General features: G+C 37.2%; 1 protein-coding gene across 2 annotated transcripts in view; it reads left to right on the top strand.

Moving 5' to 3' along the window:
- The first annotated feature begins 1 nt into the window (after position 1).
- Positions 2–21,841, top strand: part of STXBP4 (syntaxin binding protein 4) — a 202,156-nt gene continuing 180,316 nt past the window's right edge. Inside the window, exons 1-4 of one of the 2 annotated variants that reach the window (XM_059048918.2) lie at positions 2–90; positions 11,192–11,268; positions 11,744–11,871; positions 15,628–15,760. In XM_059048918.2, coding sequence (XP_058904901.1) covers positions 11,825–11,871; positions 15,628–15,760 — 180 coding nt within the window. In that variant the 5' untranslated portion in view covers positions 2–90; positions 11,192–11,268; positions 11,744–11,824. The remainder of the gene's footprint in view (positions 91–11,191; positions 11,269–11,743; positions 11,872–15,627; positions 15,761–21,841) is intronic. The other variant, XM_067020482.1, reaches the window with a different exon arrangement.

The following is a 21,841-nucleotide window of genomic DNA, read 5'->3' as shown; positions in this document are numbered from 1 at the left end:
CGATCTCTGGGTTGAGCCAGCCGCTGCCTTGGCTACGGGGCTCCTAAGGTGGCGGCATCTGTAGTGGGGCTACGGAGGCCGGGTTGCCGGGTAAGTTCGCGTTTTGCTTCTTGACTGTTCCTCCCACTTTGCTTCCCTCCAGTACCTATTTAAGTTACTTTTAGGAAAACAACTTGCGTTCTTCCGCGTGCTAGCCATCATCACGTGGGTTTGTGTCCCTGATCTTCCTAACCTCCAGCAGCCTTTGTCTAGACCTGGCGGACCCCAGCGGCCGCTGTCCCGCGCGGTCCTTTGACTGGGGTACTGTGGCCGCCGATCCGCTATTACTGCCCTGAACTCCGGCTTGAGGATCACCTCTCCCAGGAAGTCTTCCTGTTTTAACCACAGCCCACTCGAACACTTGAACATCTACATTTTCCCAGCCCCTGGGAATCGGCTTCTACTGCTCTATGTCCTTTAACCATTTGCCCGGTGAAACTTAACCAGTTCTGGGGCGGGAGAGACGTTGTCGACTGGTTTTTTGAGAGGATAGTGACCAGGATATGAGGATCCTTTAAGGAAGGATTGAAGGAAATGGGGATGTTCATCTTGGAAAAGAAACGCATGGGGGATGTAATAGCTTTCTTCAGTTGTGCTACAGGACAAACTAGGACCTGCGTGGGGCGGACGGCATAGGCAATTTTGCTGTAATGGAAGAAAGCATCTTTCAAGGAACTATAAAGTAGAGGTTAAGAGCTCAGATTCTGAGGTTACAGCAGGTCTACATTCATACCCGGGTCCTCACTATGGCTGTGTGTCCTTAGGTTATTTGGTCTTTTTAAAACTTAACGGCCTTACTTGTAAAATACGAATCATAACAGTAAATGAGAATATGCAGGTAAGTAATTTTCACAGTGTAAACATTTAGTAAACATTACTTTTTATTGCTAATGTCCAGAGCAGTTATAATTATCCCCACTTCATGGATGAGGAAGCTGAAGTCCTGCGAAGTTAAATGACTTGTCATTCAACATTTTATTTACTGTGCTCTCTTGTGGGCCAGACATTGTTCAACCTACTGGGCCTACAGCACAGAGAAAGTCAGAGAAGATCAGTTCAGTTATGGAGTGTGTCCTTTGTACTGAGGGACTCAGGAGAAAAGCAAGTAACAGACACATAAATAAGGGAATTTCAGATAACAGTACAGTGTGATTGAAAGTCAAGAGGAAGGGAGGTAAGGTAAGGTCTTTCTGAGGATGTGACATTTGAGCCTAGCCCTGAGTGATGATAAGAAGCAAACTACACAATGACAATTCCAAGTCATGCCAAGACTGCTAGGCAAGAAAGAGCTACTTACCACTGAAGAACAAAAAAGGAGGCCATCTCTTCCTAGCCTTGTGAGCAGGGAGAAAAGTGGTAGGAAATGGGTCAGAGCAGGTATACTGGGGCCAGATAATACAGAGCCTTATAAGCCATGTCCAAGGGTTTGTATTTTATTCTAAATATAATACGAAGCATACAAGTGATACCTGATTCACATTTTTAAAAAGATATTGGTTATGGTGTGGAAAAGGTAAGGGAGCAAAAAAGAAACTAGAACAGTTAGGAGGCAGTTGCTGTAGTGCAGGTGAGTGATAATGGTCACCTTGATAGAGTAACTGATTAACTGTTCACAGGGCCAGAAAATTAGAAACCAAAAAAAAAGAAAAAGTATCTTCTGACTTTTCTACTTTTTTTGTGTGTGTTAGTTTCTACTTTATAACAAAGTGAATCAGTTATACGTATACATATATCCCCATATCTCCTCCCTCTTGCGTCTCTCTCGCACCCTCCCTATCCTACCCCTCTAGGTGGACCCAGCACTGAGCTGATCTCCCTGTGCTGTGCGACTGCTTCGCACTAGCTATCTATTTTACATTTGGTAGTGTATACATGTCCATATATACACACTACCACTCTCTCACTTTGTCCCAGCTTATCCTTCCCCCTCCCCGTGTCCTCATGACTTTCATGACTTTTCTACTTTGACACGAAAATGCCAAGATTCTGTGATTCTACAGACTTAGTCCTGTGTTATGAGAACGTTTGAAAATTTTTTTCATCTGTATCTACCTTAGTTCTTATACCAGATTGTCATCTCTTTCAGGACAAGACCTGTCATATTTTAAATTCCTTACAGCATAGACTCAAACCCCGTGCAAACATTAATGTCACTGAAACCAACAAAACATTCCCTTTGACCATTCTTTTTTTCTAGGCAACCCTTCCATGTAGCAAGAGGTAGCAGCATAAATATGTCACTAATAGTGTCTTTGTTTTGTACTTTTATTTTGTTGTGTATTTGCAAATGAAATTACTCTTTTCCAAGGTACAGTAATCTTGATAGCAATAGAGCAGTGTTGGCTGCAGTTCCTGTGAGCCTAAGTGTGCTTGTGATGTTGCATAAATCATTATGGTAACTAATGCTAAGTAAAGGGTTCTACCATGAATGGAATGGGAGCAACTCAGGAAAGGCTAGTACAACCCTGTCCTGTAAGTAGAGATGTTGATTACAAACTTAAAACATCAGGGGCTGGACTGACATTTCAGACTCAGCATCTTTTATTTGTAATATCATTTTTAGCAGTAAATAATTGAACCTTGTGAACCCTTTCTAGTTAGATATGATCATGTTCAATTTTACATAGTAGGTAAAATACGTTGTTATTTTTCATACAAACCATTTTGGGGAATGGAGGTGAGTGAAATGGGTGAAGGTGGGAAAAGAAGGAAAAATGGGAAAAATAACTGATAGTCACAATGTTTTCTTATCTGATTTTGGTTTTCAGGCTTTCTGACTTAAGGATTATAAAGACGTATTGTTTTTAAAATTTGGTTTGTGGGAGTTCCCTGATGGTCCAGTGGTTAGGACTCAGTGCTTCCACTGCAGGTGGCATGGATTCTATCCCCGATCTTGGAACTAAGATCTTGCAAGCCGCACGGCATGGCCAAAATAAAAAAATTTGGTTTATAATTACATTTTTTAGTATTTTTAATTCATAAGTTAAGGACATTGCAATGTAAATCTTAGTATTTTAGCCACTGAGCTGTATTTCTTAGCTGGCTGCCTAATAAAGCCATTTAGATCCATTTGGAAATTTGAAGTACCTAACAATTATTCCAACAGTACTAACAACTGTTTATCTGGTAGGTATTTATTGCAGTACTTTCCTTCTACCTAAAAGAGGAAGAGTAATACATTTGAGTAAATAGTAAGAACAGGGCTTCCCTGGTGGCGCAGTGGTTGAGAATCCGCCTGCCGATGCAGAAGACACGGGTTCGTGCCCTGGTCCGGGAAGATCCCACATGCCGCAGAGCAACTAAGCCCGTGAGCCATGGCCGCTGGGCCTGCGCGTCCGGAGCCTGTGCTCCGCAGCGGGAGAGGCCACAACAGTGAGAGGCCCGCATACCGCAAAAAAAAAAAAAAAAAAAGTAAGAACAAATGAGTTGTAGTTTGCCTGAGAATAGACTGGATAATCACTGTTTTCCAGTTAGTACGCAATAATAGCATGAAATTGCTGCAGTAAGTCTTGATATCCTAGTTTTTTTTAAATTTCCTGGCAGCTTCCTTTATTTTCTTTTTGATATAAAAACAAAAAAGTAATTGTTTATATTAAATTATCATCATGTAGAATCCACTTTAAAAATGTGGAAATATTTGCAGATTTAATTTTTATTGGAGTGTAGTTGATTTACAATGTTGTGTGAGTTTCAGGTGTACAGCAAAGTGAATCTGTTATACATACGCATATACATATATCCACTCTTTTTGATTCTTTTCCCATATAGCCTGGCAGCTTCCTTTAAACCACGTGTTTGAGAGGCTACTCCATTTAAAAGATCTTGAATAAGTTTATGTGATTGACAGATAAGGTGAAATGAAAACAGAAATTATTCATCAGTAGAAGGCATTTATTTTTTTCAAGTAACATTTATCAGGATCAGGGCCAGCTTCATCCGTATGTGACCTGTGCAGTCAGTCACTGTACAGGCCTTGCTCACTTAGTTGGACCCTGTACTTGCTTTAATGCTCTGCTGTCACTTTCTTGAAATTGTTAATAATTTTTTTTTTTTTAACAAGGGGCTTCACATTTTCATTGTGTACTGCCCCCTTCCCCCAGTTGATTATATCCCAAATGAACTGACTGACATTCTGGCATAATTCAGGCTAGGGTATAGTCAGCCTACCTAGAATAAGCAGAAGTTAAAGATAAGAGATAAGGCAAAAGGCAAATTCAGATCTCCTGAGAACGGTCAGGTTGTATGAAATAATATCAAGCAAAAATTCCTATTTCTTACATGACGCCTAAGACTCTAAGTACTGTAGACCCTGCCTACTTCTCTCTAACTTCATCTCCTCTCTCTCCCCATTCATCACGCTCCAGTCACACTTTTTTTGTTCTGTAAACATCCCACATTTTTTGCTGCCTTGAGACGTTCTCTGCCTGGAATACTTGGTCCCTCAGTTTTTCTCCCTCAGTTTTTCTCCTGGCTGACCTATTATTTGGATCTTAGATGCAACTCTAGTACCCAATCTAAATTAGCTCTCCCTTGTCCAGTCGCCTGTGATCTTATCACCTTTCAGTATCTGAAATCTAGTTCATGTTGTTTCCGTTTTTGTTATTTTTCTCCCAGCGCTGGCATGTAGATGCCATAAAAGCAGAGGCCTTGGCTTTTTTGGCATAATAACATAAGCATTTAGCACAGTGCGTGCACACGATTGTACTGAGCCAGTGATTGGCAAGCAAAACGCAGTCAGGTAGTCTAAGGACACTTGTGAGAGCAATGAGCTCTTGGTCTGATGAAGATCTTTCAAGAAGCCCAGAAAAAAAAAAAAAAAAAAAAAAAAAAAGCCCAGGACTCCTTTGAAGCAGTTTTCTGTTGTTTCCCACTGGGTTGGGCTGTGGGTTACAAGCAGATGCTATTCATCCACCTCCAAGACAAATGAGTAGCATTCCTGACCTGCTTAGATTCTTGAAAATCTAAGAAAAAAAATGTACCACCAGGGAGAATATTGCCTTTGGGTACAGAATCAAGGAGATAGTAAAATAACCCTTTGGCCGATTTTTTTATATCTTGATTTCCTGAAACTTTCATGCCATTTTAAAAGATCAGTTAAAGTCTAGCCCAGGGAAGGGAGTCATTCCTGATTTTTGCCGATGTCCTTAAACAACCCTAGGAGTATATAAATAGCTAATGCTGTCTTGAAGAATTTCTGCTGTCATAAGGTGTACAAGTTGCCACAGTTCCTTAACATTGTCATTTTCTTATATGTGTGTTTCTTCAAGTATAATACTGAATCTGTAGGTCTAACTTTATAATAAGTGATATTGACATTTTTAATATTAGTTCCAGTGGATTTATAAATAGAAGGCATTTCTAATTTGTCAGTCGCAGAATCCAGACAGATAACTTACTGGGTAGCCCTCCTTCTCCCTTAAAATGACCTTAATGTAAAATTTCACTGTTTCCTAAGAAAAAGCCTCCTTGATCTCCTTTTTTTTCTTTTTTTTTCCCCTTTCTAATGACATAAGCATAAGCTGTCACACTCAGTAATGAACTAAAGATCTCCAGTCACTTGATTGAAATAATCTGGTGAGTCTTCAAAGACATTTAGATGTATATGGCTCGATAGCTTCTGACAAAGCACCTTTCTCATGTGCTCTTTAAGATGATGATGGTGATGATGATGATGGTGGAGGAGGTGGAAGAGGAAGGAGAGGGGAGAGACTGTTTGGGTTTAGTATTAAGCCAATAAATCTCTCTTCCACTGTTACAACACCTGTCCTTTGTCTCTTCTGTTTACCATTTCACTTTAGAGGAACAACTAAAAGACACTAGAGTTCCTTGGCAACATAGCTTGTTAAGAACTTTGAAGTAGATATAAAAATACTTTGTCAAGGGAGGATGAGAATTAGGTTCTTGCTTATAAAGCTCTTATGAGTCTATTCTAGAGTTATTATTTTAATCTTTGTAACGATAACTCAGTAAGTCTTCTAATTAATTGTCTATAAGCTGTATGTGTATATGTATTGAAGTGTTATATGAGATGCACTTGGATATAAACGAACATATTGCAGTTACACAATTTTCAACTAAAATCTAATATATGAATTGGGCCTGTTTTTCCTTCACCTGGTTTACTAGTAACACTAAAAAATAAAGACATTAAATCATGTGGTAGAATTTGGGGTGAACGAGATTGTTTTCTAGAAGATTTTACTAAGCTTTCCCAAAACAGTTTTTATCCTTTACAAAATAATAGGTGTTTTAAAAGGCATCAAGTTAATAGAAAAAATATCAAAATGCCTAGGAATTAAATAATATGTGCAAGACCCATATGAAGACACTTTAAAACACTGCAGAAGATCACAAAAGAAGACTTGAACAAAAGGAAAGATATACCAAGTACTGTGACAGGAAAAATCAAAAAGATAGATACCAGTTCTTCCTCAATCAATTTGTAAATTTAACGTCATTCCCAACAATTAGCATTTTTTTTTAAAAAAAAAACAAGGAGATTTAGATGTTAATTGTAAAAATGACAAAAATAGCCAGGGAAACTTGCCTGAAAAAGAGCAGTGAGGGGGGTATTGTCCTTACCAGATATGAAAACATATTATAAAACTTCTATGTTTAAAATAAAATAGTGTTGGTACATGAATACGTAGAACAACAAATGGGCCAGAATAAAAAAGTACAGTAGTAGACCCAAGTACTTACAAGATCTGGTGTATGATAAAGGTTGCATCTCAAATCACAGTGTGATTGAGACAACTGAGTGATCTTCTTGGGGGAGAAAATAAGAGTTGGATCTATAGCTTATACTGTAGGTGGTTTCCAAATGTATCAAATATTTTAGAATTAAACTGTAAGAAAATATGAGAGTTCTTTGTGGAGTGGGCAAGGACTTTCATTTGACTTAAACCAAAAATCATAAAAGAAAAGATAAATTTAGCCACAAACTTTTGCATAACCAAAAAAAAAAATCTAAGAACAAAAGGAGGAAGATATACTTACAGCTCTTAGTGCAGACAGAGGAATAATCTCTCTAGGAGTTAAGAACTAGAAACTAGACAGTAAAAAGCTAACAATGAATAGGAAAATTGGCAAAAGATAGGAAAACACAGTTCACATAAAAGGTTCTGAAAGCATAAAAAAAAATGCTCAGCCTCACTCAGACTACATTAGGATACCATTTTCATCAATATGACTGTCAAAATCCAAGTAATGTAGTATACCATGTTGGTGAGGATTTGGAATACCAGGCACTATTATTGATGGAGGCACTATTATTGATGGAATGGTAAATAGTACAACCGTGATGGAGAGCAGTTTGGCATTTTCTGTCAAAATAGCAAGTGTGTATAAACTCTGATTTTTGTAAATTTATCTTACAGATAGATTTGTACATGTGTAATGTGACCTATATATAAAGATTTCATTATAGCAATAGCAAAAGAATTGAAACAGTTTAAATATCTATCAATAAAGGAATAAATAAATATGGTCCATCCATAAAATGGAATACTATACAGCTGTGAAAATAAATTAGTATGCTATGTAAAAATATGAAAAGAATTCCAAGTTATATATTAAGTTAAAGAAAAAAAGAAACAGGTTGCACAGTAGTACATATAGTATGCAGGGCTACCACACACTCCAGAATACCTGTTCACATCAGAGTCTGTATGACCCATACCCTCTGGATTGTACAGTGTACAACCTGAACAGCTGGGTGCTTTGTGCCTGATTGTAGCTACTTTCTGCATCAAAAAAATGTCAAGGAATCAGAATATTTATTTATATTTGTTTATTTGTATGTAAAAGAACTAAAAGGATTCACAAGAAACTAAAACAGTGGGTACCTAAGTGTGGAAATGGTGTGGAGCTGGATAGGACAGAGATATGCATCCATAATATATAACCACATTGGAATGTATTAACTATTATTTAAATTTTAAAAATATAATGTTTCATATGGCATTATTATAGTTTAATCAAGTTAACACTTACCATCATTTCTGTCAGATGTTTTTATCCCTTTCCCTTTTATAGTCTCCATTTTTGGTATGGTAAAAAGAACTAGTTTTAGAAAATACTGAATGTCGTGTCTCTGAGAATATAAATAATTGAGTCTATTATTCAGACATCATGTGCATGATAGATTTTTATCTGATGAGATTTTTAATTGTATGGAATGAAAATTTGTAATGCAATCATAAGAGAGTTGTGTATCAAAGTAAAGCTCTAATTTAAGTTTTCCAGAATAGAGTCAGCTTATAAAACAAGATATTTTCCCCCAGTGTTCCACTGTCTCTGTTTTTGCTGACCTAACCTTTTCCCCCTATGAGTCAGAAACCTAGAAAAACAAAATATTTTCCTTGAATGGTCATATTTTTAGTAAAAGAATAGAATATTTTCTTTGTGTCATTCATTAATACTGTGAAGTTGGGGGGTTCGGGTGGATGTGTAGAATTACTAGAACTCATCGATTGAGGGCCTTGCTCGCTTGTATAAAGGAAGGAGTAGGAAACAAGCAAAAGAGAGGGAAGGAAAAGTCATTTTATGATTTTTAAGGATATGACAATGGATACCTTGTTCATGTGGAGAGAAAGAAAAAAGCCTGATGTTTGGATGGATAAGATTAAACCCCTTTCATTATTGTAAAGAAGTTTAATCAGTAGTATCATCTTCATAGGGACTTCCCTGGCAGTCCATTGGTTAAATCTCCATGCTTCCACTGCAGGGGGCACGGGTTCAATCCCTGGTTGGGGCACTAAGATCCTGCATGCTGCGTGACACAGCCAAAAAAAAAAAAAAATTGTATCATCTTCATAGAAGAGAGACAGCATATTACTACATTAATTAACACTCTCTTATCCTACTCTGTTGGGGGATGACATTTTTCCACGTAAATTAATTTTCCAGCATCCTGTAGCAGAAAAAGCTTGTGTTTGAAGCCAGGCAGAGCTGGATTCAAATTCCACTCATAGTGGAATTTGAATTGTCACATAGCTTCTCCATTAACTGACTTTCTGTTATGTAAAATGGGTTAATATTACCTGCCTTTTGGGGCTCCTCTGAGGATAAAATCCTCTAGTATGATGCCTGGCTGTGTTGCTGTTTCATGACGACTCCTCCATTCTGGGTTAGGTGGCCTTCCTCCATGCCGCCAGCACCCTGTGAATACCACTGTCAGAGCACTTAGCACCCTCCTGATGTCTGTTTATTTGGCTGTCTCTGGGGATAGACTCTTTTCTTTTTATCTCACCTCCAGCATTTAGGACAATGACAGGTATGTTCGGTGAATGAAATAATTTAAAAACTGAAATTTCATTTTAATAGTTTGAAGTAGAAAAAAATTAAATGACACTATATGGAATCTATTATAGAATTTAACAATGACACATCCATTATACTTGGATATGTTCCATGAACTGGGGACCCAGCGCCCAGCTAAGACAAATCACTACTGCATGGGGATCTTACTCACTTTGGTAACACTGTGAAGACAGCCCAATTTTTTACATCTCCCTTAATCCTCATGGCAACCCTTTTAGCTAGGTGTTATTATTATTCCTACCTTAATATGAAGAGGCGCCAGGAGGTTAGGTAAACTATTCTAAGGCTGTATGGCTAGCATATAGCGGTATTGCCATTTGAACTCAGCTTTTTAAATTTAAATCTAATGCATTTTCCATGATATTAAATAAGATGAATACATTTGAAATACTTAGCACAGTGTGTGACACATGGTGCCAATAGATGGTAGTTGCTATTATTATTGTTATATCAAAACTTCCTCACTGAAGGTTTGGGAATCTGCTCCATTCTGCTATATTATTAAAGCAGTCTATAATGAACTTATAAAAACTTACTTTTAGAATTGAACTGTCTTCCACGGCTGCATTAGTCTTGTGGACCACTGCAGCGGCTCTTGACTTTGAGTCATTCCTCTGTCAAGCCCTAGGATTGTAAGCTCTTCCCTCAAGTTTCCCCTCCTTCCCCCAGGGGGTATTGACTAACCTTCTTGGTGATACAGTTCTGTGTTAGGATCCCAGAAGGTTGTTGGCTCTTTCTTCGGAGTCCATTTAATTTATTGACAGAAGAATCTAGGATTTCTCTCACATAAGTAGTTGGAGAGGCGATGGGATAATCCCCTTGCTTTTAGTTCTCCACCTCAGTTTCACTATCCCTAGTACTTTGGGTTCCTGAGTCCCCAACCTATCTGGGATTCTACAAGATATGTTCCTCAACATCTCTAGCTGTTCTCTAGGCCAGAATTTTGCCATGAATCAGTTATGGTGTGCTGAGTTAGGGATTGCCCCTCAGCTTAAAGGTATAGCAGGCCACCTCTGTTTACCCCAGTACACCATACAAGTATTACCATTTTCTATATGTGTGCTCAAACTTAAAAGTGTTTACAAAGCCTTTCCCTAGCTTTCAGCTTCTTCAGGCCTCCTTTATCAATTATCACCCTACCATCTATTTTTTGTCTTCCAGAAATTTATTGAAACTTTTCTCTCATTGCTCTTCTTTCATTTTTTCTCTAACATTATGAGTTTATACGGTTTGTAACCCTTTACTCTTATATTAGTGGGCTCTTGGAAGAAAAGAAGATACATGCCAAGGTCAAGCTGCCATTTTTAACTGAAAATTGGATTTTTAAAAAAAATTTAACTTTACTAGGGTATAATTGATTTATAACAAACAGCACATATTTATAGTGAGACAGTTTGGTAAGTTTTGACATGTGTATCCATTTGTAAAACCATCACTACTACCTACTGTACCTTTGAAGAAACTGATGCTTGGAGAAGCCTAGAAGCACAAATTGGAATCCAGGTCTGTCTGATGTCAAGTTCCATGCTGTGGGCTCTGACGCCTGAGTTCTAGTTGGGAAAACAACCATTGACTCTTTCTCATTTGTGTAGGGAAAGTACACAACCTCTCTGAATCTAGCTACTCATTTCTTTAATAAGAGGGCTGTGCTAAATGATCCTAAGGTCTTTTTCAACTTCAGGTTTCTATACTTTATTTATGTTTCTTATACAGAAGTGGTAATCTGTTCAAATACAGTTTTTAAATTAAATGAAACTGCACTATTCTCTATAATTTTCACGGTGGAGCTATATGAGACATTAAAATAATATTTTTTTTCTTTTTATAGGAAAGTATTTAAGAAGCTCATGGAGTAATATGAATCAGAGTAATATAGGATCTGCAGGAAGTCCCTCAAGATAGTTGGTGAGACAGTAGGAATTTGTGTTTTCTTCAAAGTGTATTGTATAATTATTTTGCAGACATTCTGACTGTAAAATTCCTAGCCTTGTGCTCACAAGAGACATTTTCCTCAGTCTTTTATTATTATGTGGTTTTAAAGCTTAGTAACGGTGGAAGCTATAATAGTTACCTAAAGCTTAACTGTATTCTTCACTTCCGCTAGAATATACAGATTTTTATATAGCTATAGATATTGATAATGATTTATAGTCCTCTAGCTCTATCTAGCTTTCTATCTACAGAACTGCCTTTACATTTCTCAGATATTATCAGCAATGACTAAAATGCCATAGCCCAACATATATAAAATACATCTATCATCTATACACAGGCACATATTGTTTACATGCCAAGTATATGTAATGTTTTTATGCACAGTTAAAATCAAATTTGACTGTTCTAAGATATGACAGTTTATTTTCTATTTCTCCAATCTTAGGAAAAGAAGAATTTATAGACTCTTCGTCAAGATCTTCATTTATACAGCTGTTAAATCCAAGGCTACAGTAGTGGTGAAACCATGAATAAAAATACATCTGCCGTAGTATCATCTGCTCTACTTGAAAAGTAATTGCTAAATTAAATTTAATATGTTTTGAACTATCATAGTTTAAAATATGTAGAATATTAATGAACATTTGGTGGAAAGTTTTATACAGCTACCTACCTGTGGTCTAAGATAGTGGTAATGAAAAGGTTGATCAGAGCTTTCTATGTAAATCAGGATAAAGGACAAATTATGCATTCTCTTTTAGAATTATTTATATAGACTGCTTTTTAAAAATTTGATCTGATTTTTTGAATACCTAAAATATTTTATAATTCCAGTATAAAAATAACATAATGTTAAGATTAACATTTGCTGACTAACAAACCAGCTCAAAGTACCTTAAAACAAACAAGCATTGATTCTTCCTCATGATTCTGTGAGCAGTTCTTCTGGGCTGCTCCAGATCACGTAGGGTGGACTCATTGACACGTTCTGGGGCCTCATCTAGGAAGGCTGGATAGCTGAAGTCTCTTTCAACATGGCCTCTCATCTTCCAGGCAGCTAGCTCAGGCTTTTTCACGTGGTGGCAGAATGGTTCCCAGCAATAAGCACAAGTTCAAATGTCTGTTTTCCTCACATTTGCTTATGCACCATTGGCTAAAGCAATTTAGATAACTAAGTCCAAATTCAAGGTCTAGAATTACAGACTTTACTTTTTAATGGAAGGAACGGTAAAGTCACATTCCTGGGGGCATGCAGAGAGAGATGGGAAGAATTGGTGGCCGTTTTGCAAACATGTAACACACATATAACAAGGTATATTTGGAGAAGTCCTGCTTTCAGTCTTGTCTTTCACTCTGTGCCCTCATTCCTCCTATAAATAGCCATCTTTATTCTTAGTTCTTTTTCAGTGTTTCTTTTTGTATAAGCAAATACATATCCATATAAATATATATGCATGTTATATATATATGTGTGTATATAATTATATTTTTTCTCAAAACTATTATTTATTCTGTATATAGTTCCATTGTATAGACATTCTTCTACTCTTGCTTACATAGTAAACAAGTGTACACCAGCACTTTGACTCAGGTTTGAAGATCTTCCCTGCAGAAGGGTGTCAGGTTAGTTAAACTCAGGGTATCTTTCTCTGATGCCTCCTCCTGGGAGCACTGGAAAGCTCCAGTCTCATAGGGATATAAGCCAGGCCCAGCTGTGTGGTAGGTGAAGAGCTCTGTCTTATACAGAGCTCCATGCATTGATGTTGAACAGTTTTACTCTGTGTGACAGCACAGAGTTTTATCCAACTACTTAGGGCAAAATCAAGTTCATGAGGAAGTAGCATATGACTAAGGCAAAATGTCCCAAAACACCCAGGATCCAACTCCCAGGCTCCACTTGCCAGTGCATTCTTAACAAAAAGGTAGCATATTATATATAGTGTTTTGACCAGACTTTTTTTAAACTTAAAATTATGAAGTGATCACTTCATATCAATTTATAAAGATCTTCCTTGTACCTTGTTGTAACTGTATAGTATTCTGTTCTTAATATACCATAGTTTATTCATCCAGTTCCTTATTGATGGACATTTGAATTGTTTGGTATTTTTGGTGATCACAAATTATGCCAAATGACGAACCTAGTATACAAATTGTTTGTATTTCTTGCCTTTGTATCTTTGGGAAAGGTTCCTAGAAAGGGGATTGTTGGATCAGAAGGTCAAGTTAGAGATTACCAAATCCCCTCTTTAGGGGTTATGCCATTTTGTATTACCACCAACAATGTCAAAGAGTACCTCTTTCCTAAAGCCTTGTCTTTTTTTTTTTTTGTGGTAAGCGGGCCTCTCACTGTTGTGGCCTCTCCCGTTGTGGAGCACAGGCTCCGGACGCGCAGGCTCAGCGGCCGTGGCTCACGGGCCCAGCCGCTCCGCGGCATGCGGGATCTTCCCGGACCAGGGCACGAACCCATGTCCCCTGCATCGGCAGGTGGACTCGCCTGCACTCGCTGCACCACCAGGGAAGCCCTAAAGCCTTGTCTTATATTGTGAAAATTCTAAATTTACGTTGATCTGATAGGTGAAAAGCAGTGTCTCTGCCTGGTTTTAACTTGTAATTCTCTTACTATGATTAAAGTTGAGCAGCAGAACCATTTTTAATAGCAAAAAAAAAAAAAAGAAGTAATATAAATTCTTAACAATGAGGGAATTTTAAAGTAAGGTCCTAGTAAGTAAATACACTGCTGTGTTAATAATAGATACTCTGTGTTGGGATTAGAAAAGGAGGGATGCTTTACTGAAATAATAACATATGCTGGAGACCGTGTGTGCCCCCATTGAAGGAAATTGACATTTAGAGGGTTTAAAAGGTTATTGGAGGTGCTTAATGAGGACCTTTGTCCCCTTTCCTCTTCATCTTGCCCTTTTCTAGGCTTCACCCCTTTTAGTCCTTGTAGTCTAAATCTCCTGTCAAGAATGGACTGAGGTTCTGAAATCTGACAGTAGAACATTTTCTGCCTTCTTTTCCTAGCTAATTGACTATTACCCTAGTAACCCCAGATAGGCCCTCTAACCCTAGAGCTGAATTCAATATAATGCAACCCTAAAGGATGTGCTATATAAAGGGCAAAATATTCAAAAACAGGGAGTTTTGTAAGTTTTTAAAATTTTTAATTTCTTTCATTCTACTTTTTTATGATTTAACTTGAATACAAGTCTTCTTAAAGATATAGTCAGAACTTCTATGGCAGAAGTTAAGAAAATTTTTTTAAATTTTTTAGCTATATTTTAAAACTATAATCATATGTAAGATATGAAGTAACTCTTTTCAAACAGCGGTTTCTGTGTTTTGGCACATTTGAAGACAGCTGGAAGTCCTATATTCAACAATGGCTTTAATGTACCAGTGAAGTAGACCTTAGACCATACTTTGCTTCTGGAGTTAGACAGACTGCCCTCACATTGCTGTTCTCCAGCTTTGTAACCTTGGGCCACCAAGTTAACCTGCCCAGATTTGGGTTCTTTTAGAAAAATGAGGGCAATAATCGTAGGGATTTTATAAATATTAGTTGAACGGCCTAATGTATGTATATTGCTTAGCACAACACCCACTATACCATAAGTAAGCAGACAGCCCTGAGCTTCATTTCATGATTTATTCAAGTTCTCTTGGACCAGTAAAAGTGTCTGCTCTGACCACTGTTTAGAAACACAACTGAGGTGAAGTGGGGAGAGTACCTTTTGCATAATTCTTTTAACAATTCCTTCTTTTCTAATGGTATCACTTTTATGTCTGGCAGAAATTGCAGCTGGAGCAAGTGATTTGTACCAGGAAAATACTCTTTCTAGATTGAAAAGATAAACTGCATTCTTTTTGAGATTCAAATGAAGGTCATATTTATTTTGCTTTAAATGGCCCAAAACATGTCTTTTAAAGTCACTTACCTAATTCATTAAAGTATTTTGTTTTGGAATCCTTCAGTGTAGTCAAAAAAATCAGTTAAAACTAAGTCTCTTCAGTCACCTTTAATAAATTTTTAAAGTTGTTTAAATAATATTTTTAAAGTATTTTTCTTCTACTCCACAGAAATAAGCATTATTGCAGTAATTTCTTATACTGTTTGGCTGTTTTATAGAAAAACTAAAATTAGAGCTAAGAAAATTCATTTGATTCCTTTTGTATGATCATACTTTTTAAAATGTCATTGCTAGTATATACTGAGTATTCTGAGTTATCTAGTTCTAAGAATTTGATTTACCAAACAGTTTAAAGAAAAAGTAGGTACCCATCACTAGGCTAACCTGTGCATGCTACTACTTTACTTTATCTTAGGGATCCTGCCTTTCAGATGATTACAGTTACCAAGGAGACAGGCCTTGGTCTGAAGATCCTAGGAGGAATTAACCGGAATGAAGGTCCCTTGGTATATATTCAGGAAATCATTCCTGGAGGAGACTGTTATAAGGTAAAAATGCAAATAAAAATAACCCTTCACCTAAAAGACAAAACCGCTAGTGATGAGGTGTGTTTTCCTATATCATCAGTAAATTTTTAATTCTTTTTTTGTGATGGTGTATACATCTAGGAAGTGGAAAGAATTAACATTTTGACTAATAAGACAGAGAAATGTTTAAGCATGCATTAAGTTAAGGAAGAATAATTTCAAATTTTACATTTTTTTAACTTTTTATTTTATATTCGAGTATAACTGATTAACAATGTTGTGATAGTTTCAGGTGCACAGCAAAGCGACTTAGCCCTACAAGTACATGTATCCATTCTCCCCCAGACTCCCCTCCCATCCAGGCTGCCACATAACATTGAGCAGAGTTCTCTGTGCTTTAAATATAGCAGTATGTACATGTCAATCCCAAACCCCTTAACTATAACTTCCCTCCACCCTTCTCCCCTGTAACCATAAGTTCATTCTCTAAGTCTATGAGTCCATTTCTGTTTTGTAAATATGTTCATTTGTATCATTTCTTTTTAGATTCCACAAATAAGCAATATCTTAAGATATTTCTCTTTCTCTTTCTGACTTACTTCACTCAGTATGACAATCTCTATGTCCATCCATGTTGCTGCAAATGACATTATTTCATTCTTTTTTATGACTAATATTCCATTGTATATGTGTACCACATCTTCTTTATCCACTCCTCTGCTGATGGACATTTAGGTTTCTTCCATGTCTTGGCTATTGTAAACAGTACTGCAATGAACATTGGGGTGCATGTATCCTTTCCGACCATGTTTTTCTCCAGATATATGCTCAGGAGTGGGATTGCAGGGTCATATGTTAGGTCTATTTTTAGTTTTTTTTTTTTTTTTTTTTTTTTTTTTTTTTTTTTTGCGGTACGCGGGCCTCTCACTGTTGTGGCCTCTCCCGTTGCAGAGTACAGGCTCTGGACGCACGGGCCTAGCGGCCATGGCTCACGGGCTTAGTTGCTCCGCGGCATGTGGGATCTTCCCAGACCAGGACACGAACTCGTGTCTCCTGCATCGGCAGGAGGATTCTCAACCACTGCGCCACCAGGGAAGCCCTATTTTTAGTTTTTTAAGGAACCTCCAAAATGTTCTCTATAGTTGCTGTACCATCTTACATTCCCACCAGCAGTGTAGGAAGGTTTCCTTCTCTCCACACCCTCTCCAGCATTTATTGTTTGTGGATTTTTGATGATAGCAATTTTGACTGGTGTGAGGTGATATATCACTCTGTAGTTTTGATTTGCATTTCTCTAATCATTAGTGATGTTGAACATTTTTTCATGTGCCTCTTGGCCATTCGTATGTCTTCCTTGGAAAAATGTCTGTTTAGGTCTTCTGCCCATTTTTTGATTGGGTTGTTAGTTTTGATGATATTAAGCCACATGAGCTGTTTATAGATTTTGAAGGCCAATCCCTTGTCAGTCACATCATTTGCAAGTATTTTCTCCCAGTCTGTGGGTTGTCTTTTCATTTTGTTTATGGTTTCCTTTGCTGTGCCAAAACTTTTGAGTTTAATTAGGTGCCATTTGTTGTTCTTATTTCCATTTCTCAGGAAGACAGATTGGAAAAGATATTGCTGTGATTTATGTCAGAGAGTGTTCTGCCTATGTTTTCCTCTAGGAGTTTTATAGTGTCCAGTCTCACATTTAGGTCTTTAAAACATTTTGAGCTAATTTTTGTGTATAGTGTTAAAGAATGATCTAATTTCATGTTTTTACATGTATCTGTCCAGCTTTCCCAACACCATTTGTTGAAGAGACTGTCTTTCCACCATTGTATAGTCGTGCTTCCTTTGTCATAGATTCATTGACCATAGGTGCGTGGGTTTATTTCTGGGCTTTCTATCCTGTTCCATTGATCTATAGTTCTATTTGTGTGCCAGTACCATACTGTTTTGATGACTATAGCTTTTTAGTGTAGTCTGAAGTCAGGGAGCCTGATTGCTCCAGCTCCATTTTTCTTTCTCAAGATTGCTTTGGCTTTTTGGGGTCTTTTGTGTCTCCATACAAATTTTAGCATTTTTTGTTCTAGTTCTGTGAAAAATGACACTGGTAATTTGATAAGAATTGCATTGAATCTGTAGATTGCCTTGGGAAGTATAGTCATTTTGACAATATTGATTCTTCCAAATCTTTCCATCTGTTCGTATCATCTGTGATTTCTTTCATCAGCATCTTATAGTTTTCCAAGTGCCGGTCTTTTGTCTCCTTAGGCAGGTTTATTCCTCGGTATTTTATTCTTTTTGATGCAATGGTAAATGAGATTGTTTCTTGAATTTCTCTTTCTGGTCTTTCAATATTAGTGTATAGAAATGCAACAGATTTCTGTGTATTAATTTTGTAGCCTGCAAATTTACCAAATTCATTGGTGAGCTGTAGTAGTTTTCTGGTAATGTCTTTAAGATTTTGTATGTATAGTGTCATGTCATATGCAAACAGTGACATTTTCACTTCTTATTTTCCAATTTTGATTCCTTTTATTTCTTTTAATTTTCTGATTGTTGTAGCTAGGACTTCCAAAACTATGTTGAATAAAAGTGGTGAGAGTGGGTATCCTTGTCTTATTCCTGATCTTAGAGGAGATGCTTTCAACTTTTCACCATTGAGTATGACGCTTGATGTGGGTTTGTCATATATGGCCTTTGTTATGTTGAGGTAGGTTCCCTCTATGCCCACTTTCTGTAAAGTTTTTATCATATGTTGGTGTTGAATTTTGTCAGATTTTTCTGCATCTATTAAGTGATCATATGGTTTTTATTCTTTACTTTGTTGGTGTGGTGTATGACACTGACTGATTTGCCGTTGTTGAAAAATCCTTGCATTCCTGCGATAAATCCCACTTGATCATTGTGTATGATCCTTTTAATGTATTGTTGGATTCGAATTTCTACTCTTTTGTTGAGGATTTTTGTGTCTATGTTCATCAGTGATATTGGCCTATAATTTTCTCTTTTAATGGTATATTTGTCTTGTCTTGGTATCAGGGTCATGGTGACCTCAAAGAATGAATTCAATAATTTTCCTTCCTCTGCCACTTTTTTGGAAGAGTTTCAGAAGAATAGATGTTAGCTCTTCTCTAAGTGTTTGATAGACTTTGCCTGTGGAACCATCAGGTCCTGGACTTTTGTTTGTTGGGATTTTTAAAATTACAGTTTCAATTTCAGTGCTTGTGATTGGTCTCTTCATATTTTCTAATTCTTCCTGGATCAGTCTTGGGAGACTGTACCTTTCTAAGAATTTGTCCATTTCTTCCAGGTTGTCCATATTATTGGCATACTGTTGCATATAGTAGTCTCTTATGATCCTTTGTATTTCTGTGGTGTCAGTTATAACTTCTCTGTTTTTATTTCTGTTTTTATTTCTTTTTTTATTTTTATTTTTTTGCGGTACATGGGCCTCTCACCGCTGTGGCCTCTCCCATTGCGGAGCACAGGTTCCGGACGCACAGGCTCAGTGGCCATGGCTCACGGGCCTAGCTGCTCCGCGGCATGTGGGATCTTCCTGGACTGGGGCACGAACCCGTGTCCCCTGCATTGGCAGGCGGACTCGCAACCACTGCGCCACCAGGGAAGCCCTCTCTGTTTTTATTTCTAATTTTGTTAATTTGAGTCCTCTCCCTTTTTTCTTGAGTCTGGCTAAAGGTTTATCAAATTTATTTATCTTTTCAAACAACCAACTTTTAGTTTCATTGATATTTCCTATTGTCTTCTTTATTTATTTATTTCTGATCTGATCTTTATGATTCTTGCTCTGATCTTTATGACTTCTTTCCTTCTACTAACTTTTGGTTTTGTTTGTTGTTCTTTCTCTAGTTGCTCTATGTATAAGGTTAGGTTGTTTATTTGAGATTTTTCTTGTTTCCTGAGGTAAGACTGTATTGCTATAAATTTTCCTCTTAGAACTACTTTTGCTGTATCCCAGAGGTTTTGGATTGTTGTGCTTTCATTTCCATTTGTCTCTAGGTATTTTTTGATTTCCTCTTTGATTTCTTCAGTGATCCATTGGTTGTTTAGTAGCATATTGTTTAGCCTTCACGAGTTCGTGTTTTTTATAATTTTTTGTTCTTGTAGCTTATTTCTAATTTTGCAGCATTGTGGTCAGAAAAGATTCTTGATATGATTTCATTTTCTTAAATTTACAGAGGCTTGCTTTGTGGCCGGGGATGTGGTCAATCTTGGAGAATGTTCCGTGTGCACTTGAGAAGAATGTGTATTCTTCTGCTTTTGGGTAGAGTGCTCTATAAATATCAATTAAGTCCATCTGGTCTAACGTGTCATTTAAGGCCTGTGTTTCTTTATTGATTTTCTGTCTGGATGATCTGTCCATTGATGAAAGTGGGGTTTTAAAGTCCCCCACTATTATTGTGTTACTGTCGATTACTCTGTTTATGGCTGTTAGTATTTGCCTTATGTATTGAAGCGCTCCTCTGTTGGGTGCATATATGTTTACAATTGCTATATCTTCTTCTTGGATTGATCCCTTGATTGTTATGTAGTGTCCTTGTTTGTCTCTTATAACAGTCTTTATTTTTAAGTCTATTTTTTTGGATATGAGTAGTGCTACTCCAGCTTTCTTTTGATTTCCATTTGCATGGAATACCTTCTTCCATCCCCTCACTTTCAGTCTCAATGTGTCCCTAGGTCTGAAGTGGGTCTCTTGTAGACAGTATATATACAGGTCTTGTTTTCATATCCATTCAGCCAGTCTATGTCTTTTGGCACATTTAGTCCATTTACATTTAAGGTAATTATTGATATGTGTGTTCCTACTGCCATTTTCTTAATTGTTTTGGGTTTGGTTTTGTAGGTCTTTTTTCTTTCCTTCCTCTTTTGTTTTCTTCTGATGATCATCGTTAGTGTTGTTTGGTTAGTTTTTTCTTTTCTTGTGTGTCTCTATTGTAGTTTCTGGGTTTGCTGTTCCCATGAGGTTTTAATATAGTAGTCTATATATGTACAAGGTTGTTTTATGTTGCTAGTCTTTATCCTGCCTAGAGGAATTCCTTTAGCATTTGTTGCAAAGCTGGTCTGGTGGTGCTGAATTCTCTTAGCTTTTGCTTGTCTGTAAAGCTTTTGATTTCTCCATCAAATCTGAATGAGAGCCTTTCTGGGTAGAGTATTCTTGGTTGTAGGTTCTTCCCTTTCATCACTAAATATATCGTGCCACTCCCTTCTGGCTTGCAGAGTTTCTGCTGAGAAATCAGCTGTTAACCTTACGGGAATTCCCTTATATGTTATTTGTCGTTTTTCCCTTGTTGCTTTTAATAATTTTGCATCTTTAATTTTTGTCAGTTTGATTACTGTGTGTCTCGGCCTGTTTCTCCTTGGGTTTATCCTGCCTGGGACTCTCTGTGCTTCCTGGACTTGGGTGGCTATTTCCTTTCTGATGTTTGGGAAGTTTTCAACTATAATCTCTTCAAATATTTTCTTGGGTCCTTTCTCTCTCTCTTTTACTTCCGGGACCCCTATAATCCAATGTTGGTGTGTTTAATGTTGTCCCAGATGTCTCTTAGGCTGTCTTCATTTCTTTTCTTTCTTTTTTCCATATTCTGTTCCACAGCAGTGATTTCCACCATTCTGTCTTCCAGGTCACTTATCCATTCTTCTGCCTTAGTTATTCTGCTATTGATTCCTTCTAGTGTATTTTTCATTTCAGTTATTGTATTGTTCATCTCTGTTTGTTTGTTCTTTAATTCTTCTAGGTCTTTGTTAAACATTTCTTGCATCTTCTTGATCCTTGCCTCCATTCTTTTTCTGAGGTCCTGGATCATCTTCATTACCATTATTCTGAATTCTTTTTCAGGAAGGTTGCCTATCTCCACTTCATTTAGTTGTTTTTCTGGGGTTTTATCTTGTTCCTTCATCTGGGACATAATCCTCTGCCTTTTCATTTTGTTTATCTTTCTGTGATTGTGGTTTTTGTTCTGCAGGCTGCAGGATTGTAGTTCTTCTTGCTTCTGCTGTCTGCACTCTGGTGGATGAGTCTATCTAAGAGACTTATGCAAGCTTCCTGATGGGAGGGACTGGTGGTGGGTAGAGCTGCATGTTGCTTTGGTGGGTACA

This window comes from Kogia breviceps, chromosome 19 (genome assembly GCF_026419965.1).
Source record: "Kogia breviceps isolate mKogBre1 chromosome 19, mKogBre1 haplotype 1, whole genome shotgun sequence".
Lineage (NCBI taxonomy): Eukaryota > Metazoa > Chordata > Mammalia > Artiodactyla > Physeteridae > Kogia > Kogia breviceps.
Note: the sequence above shows the minus strand (reverse complement) of the source record. Positions and strands in the feature narration are given on the sequence as shown.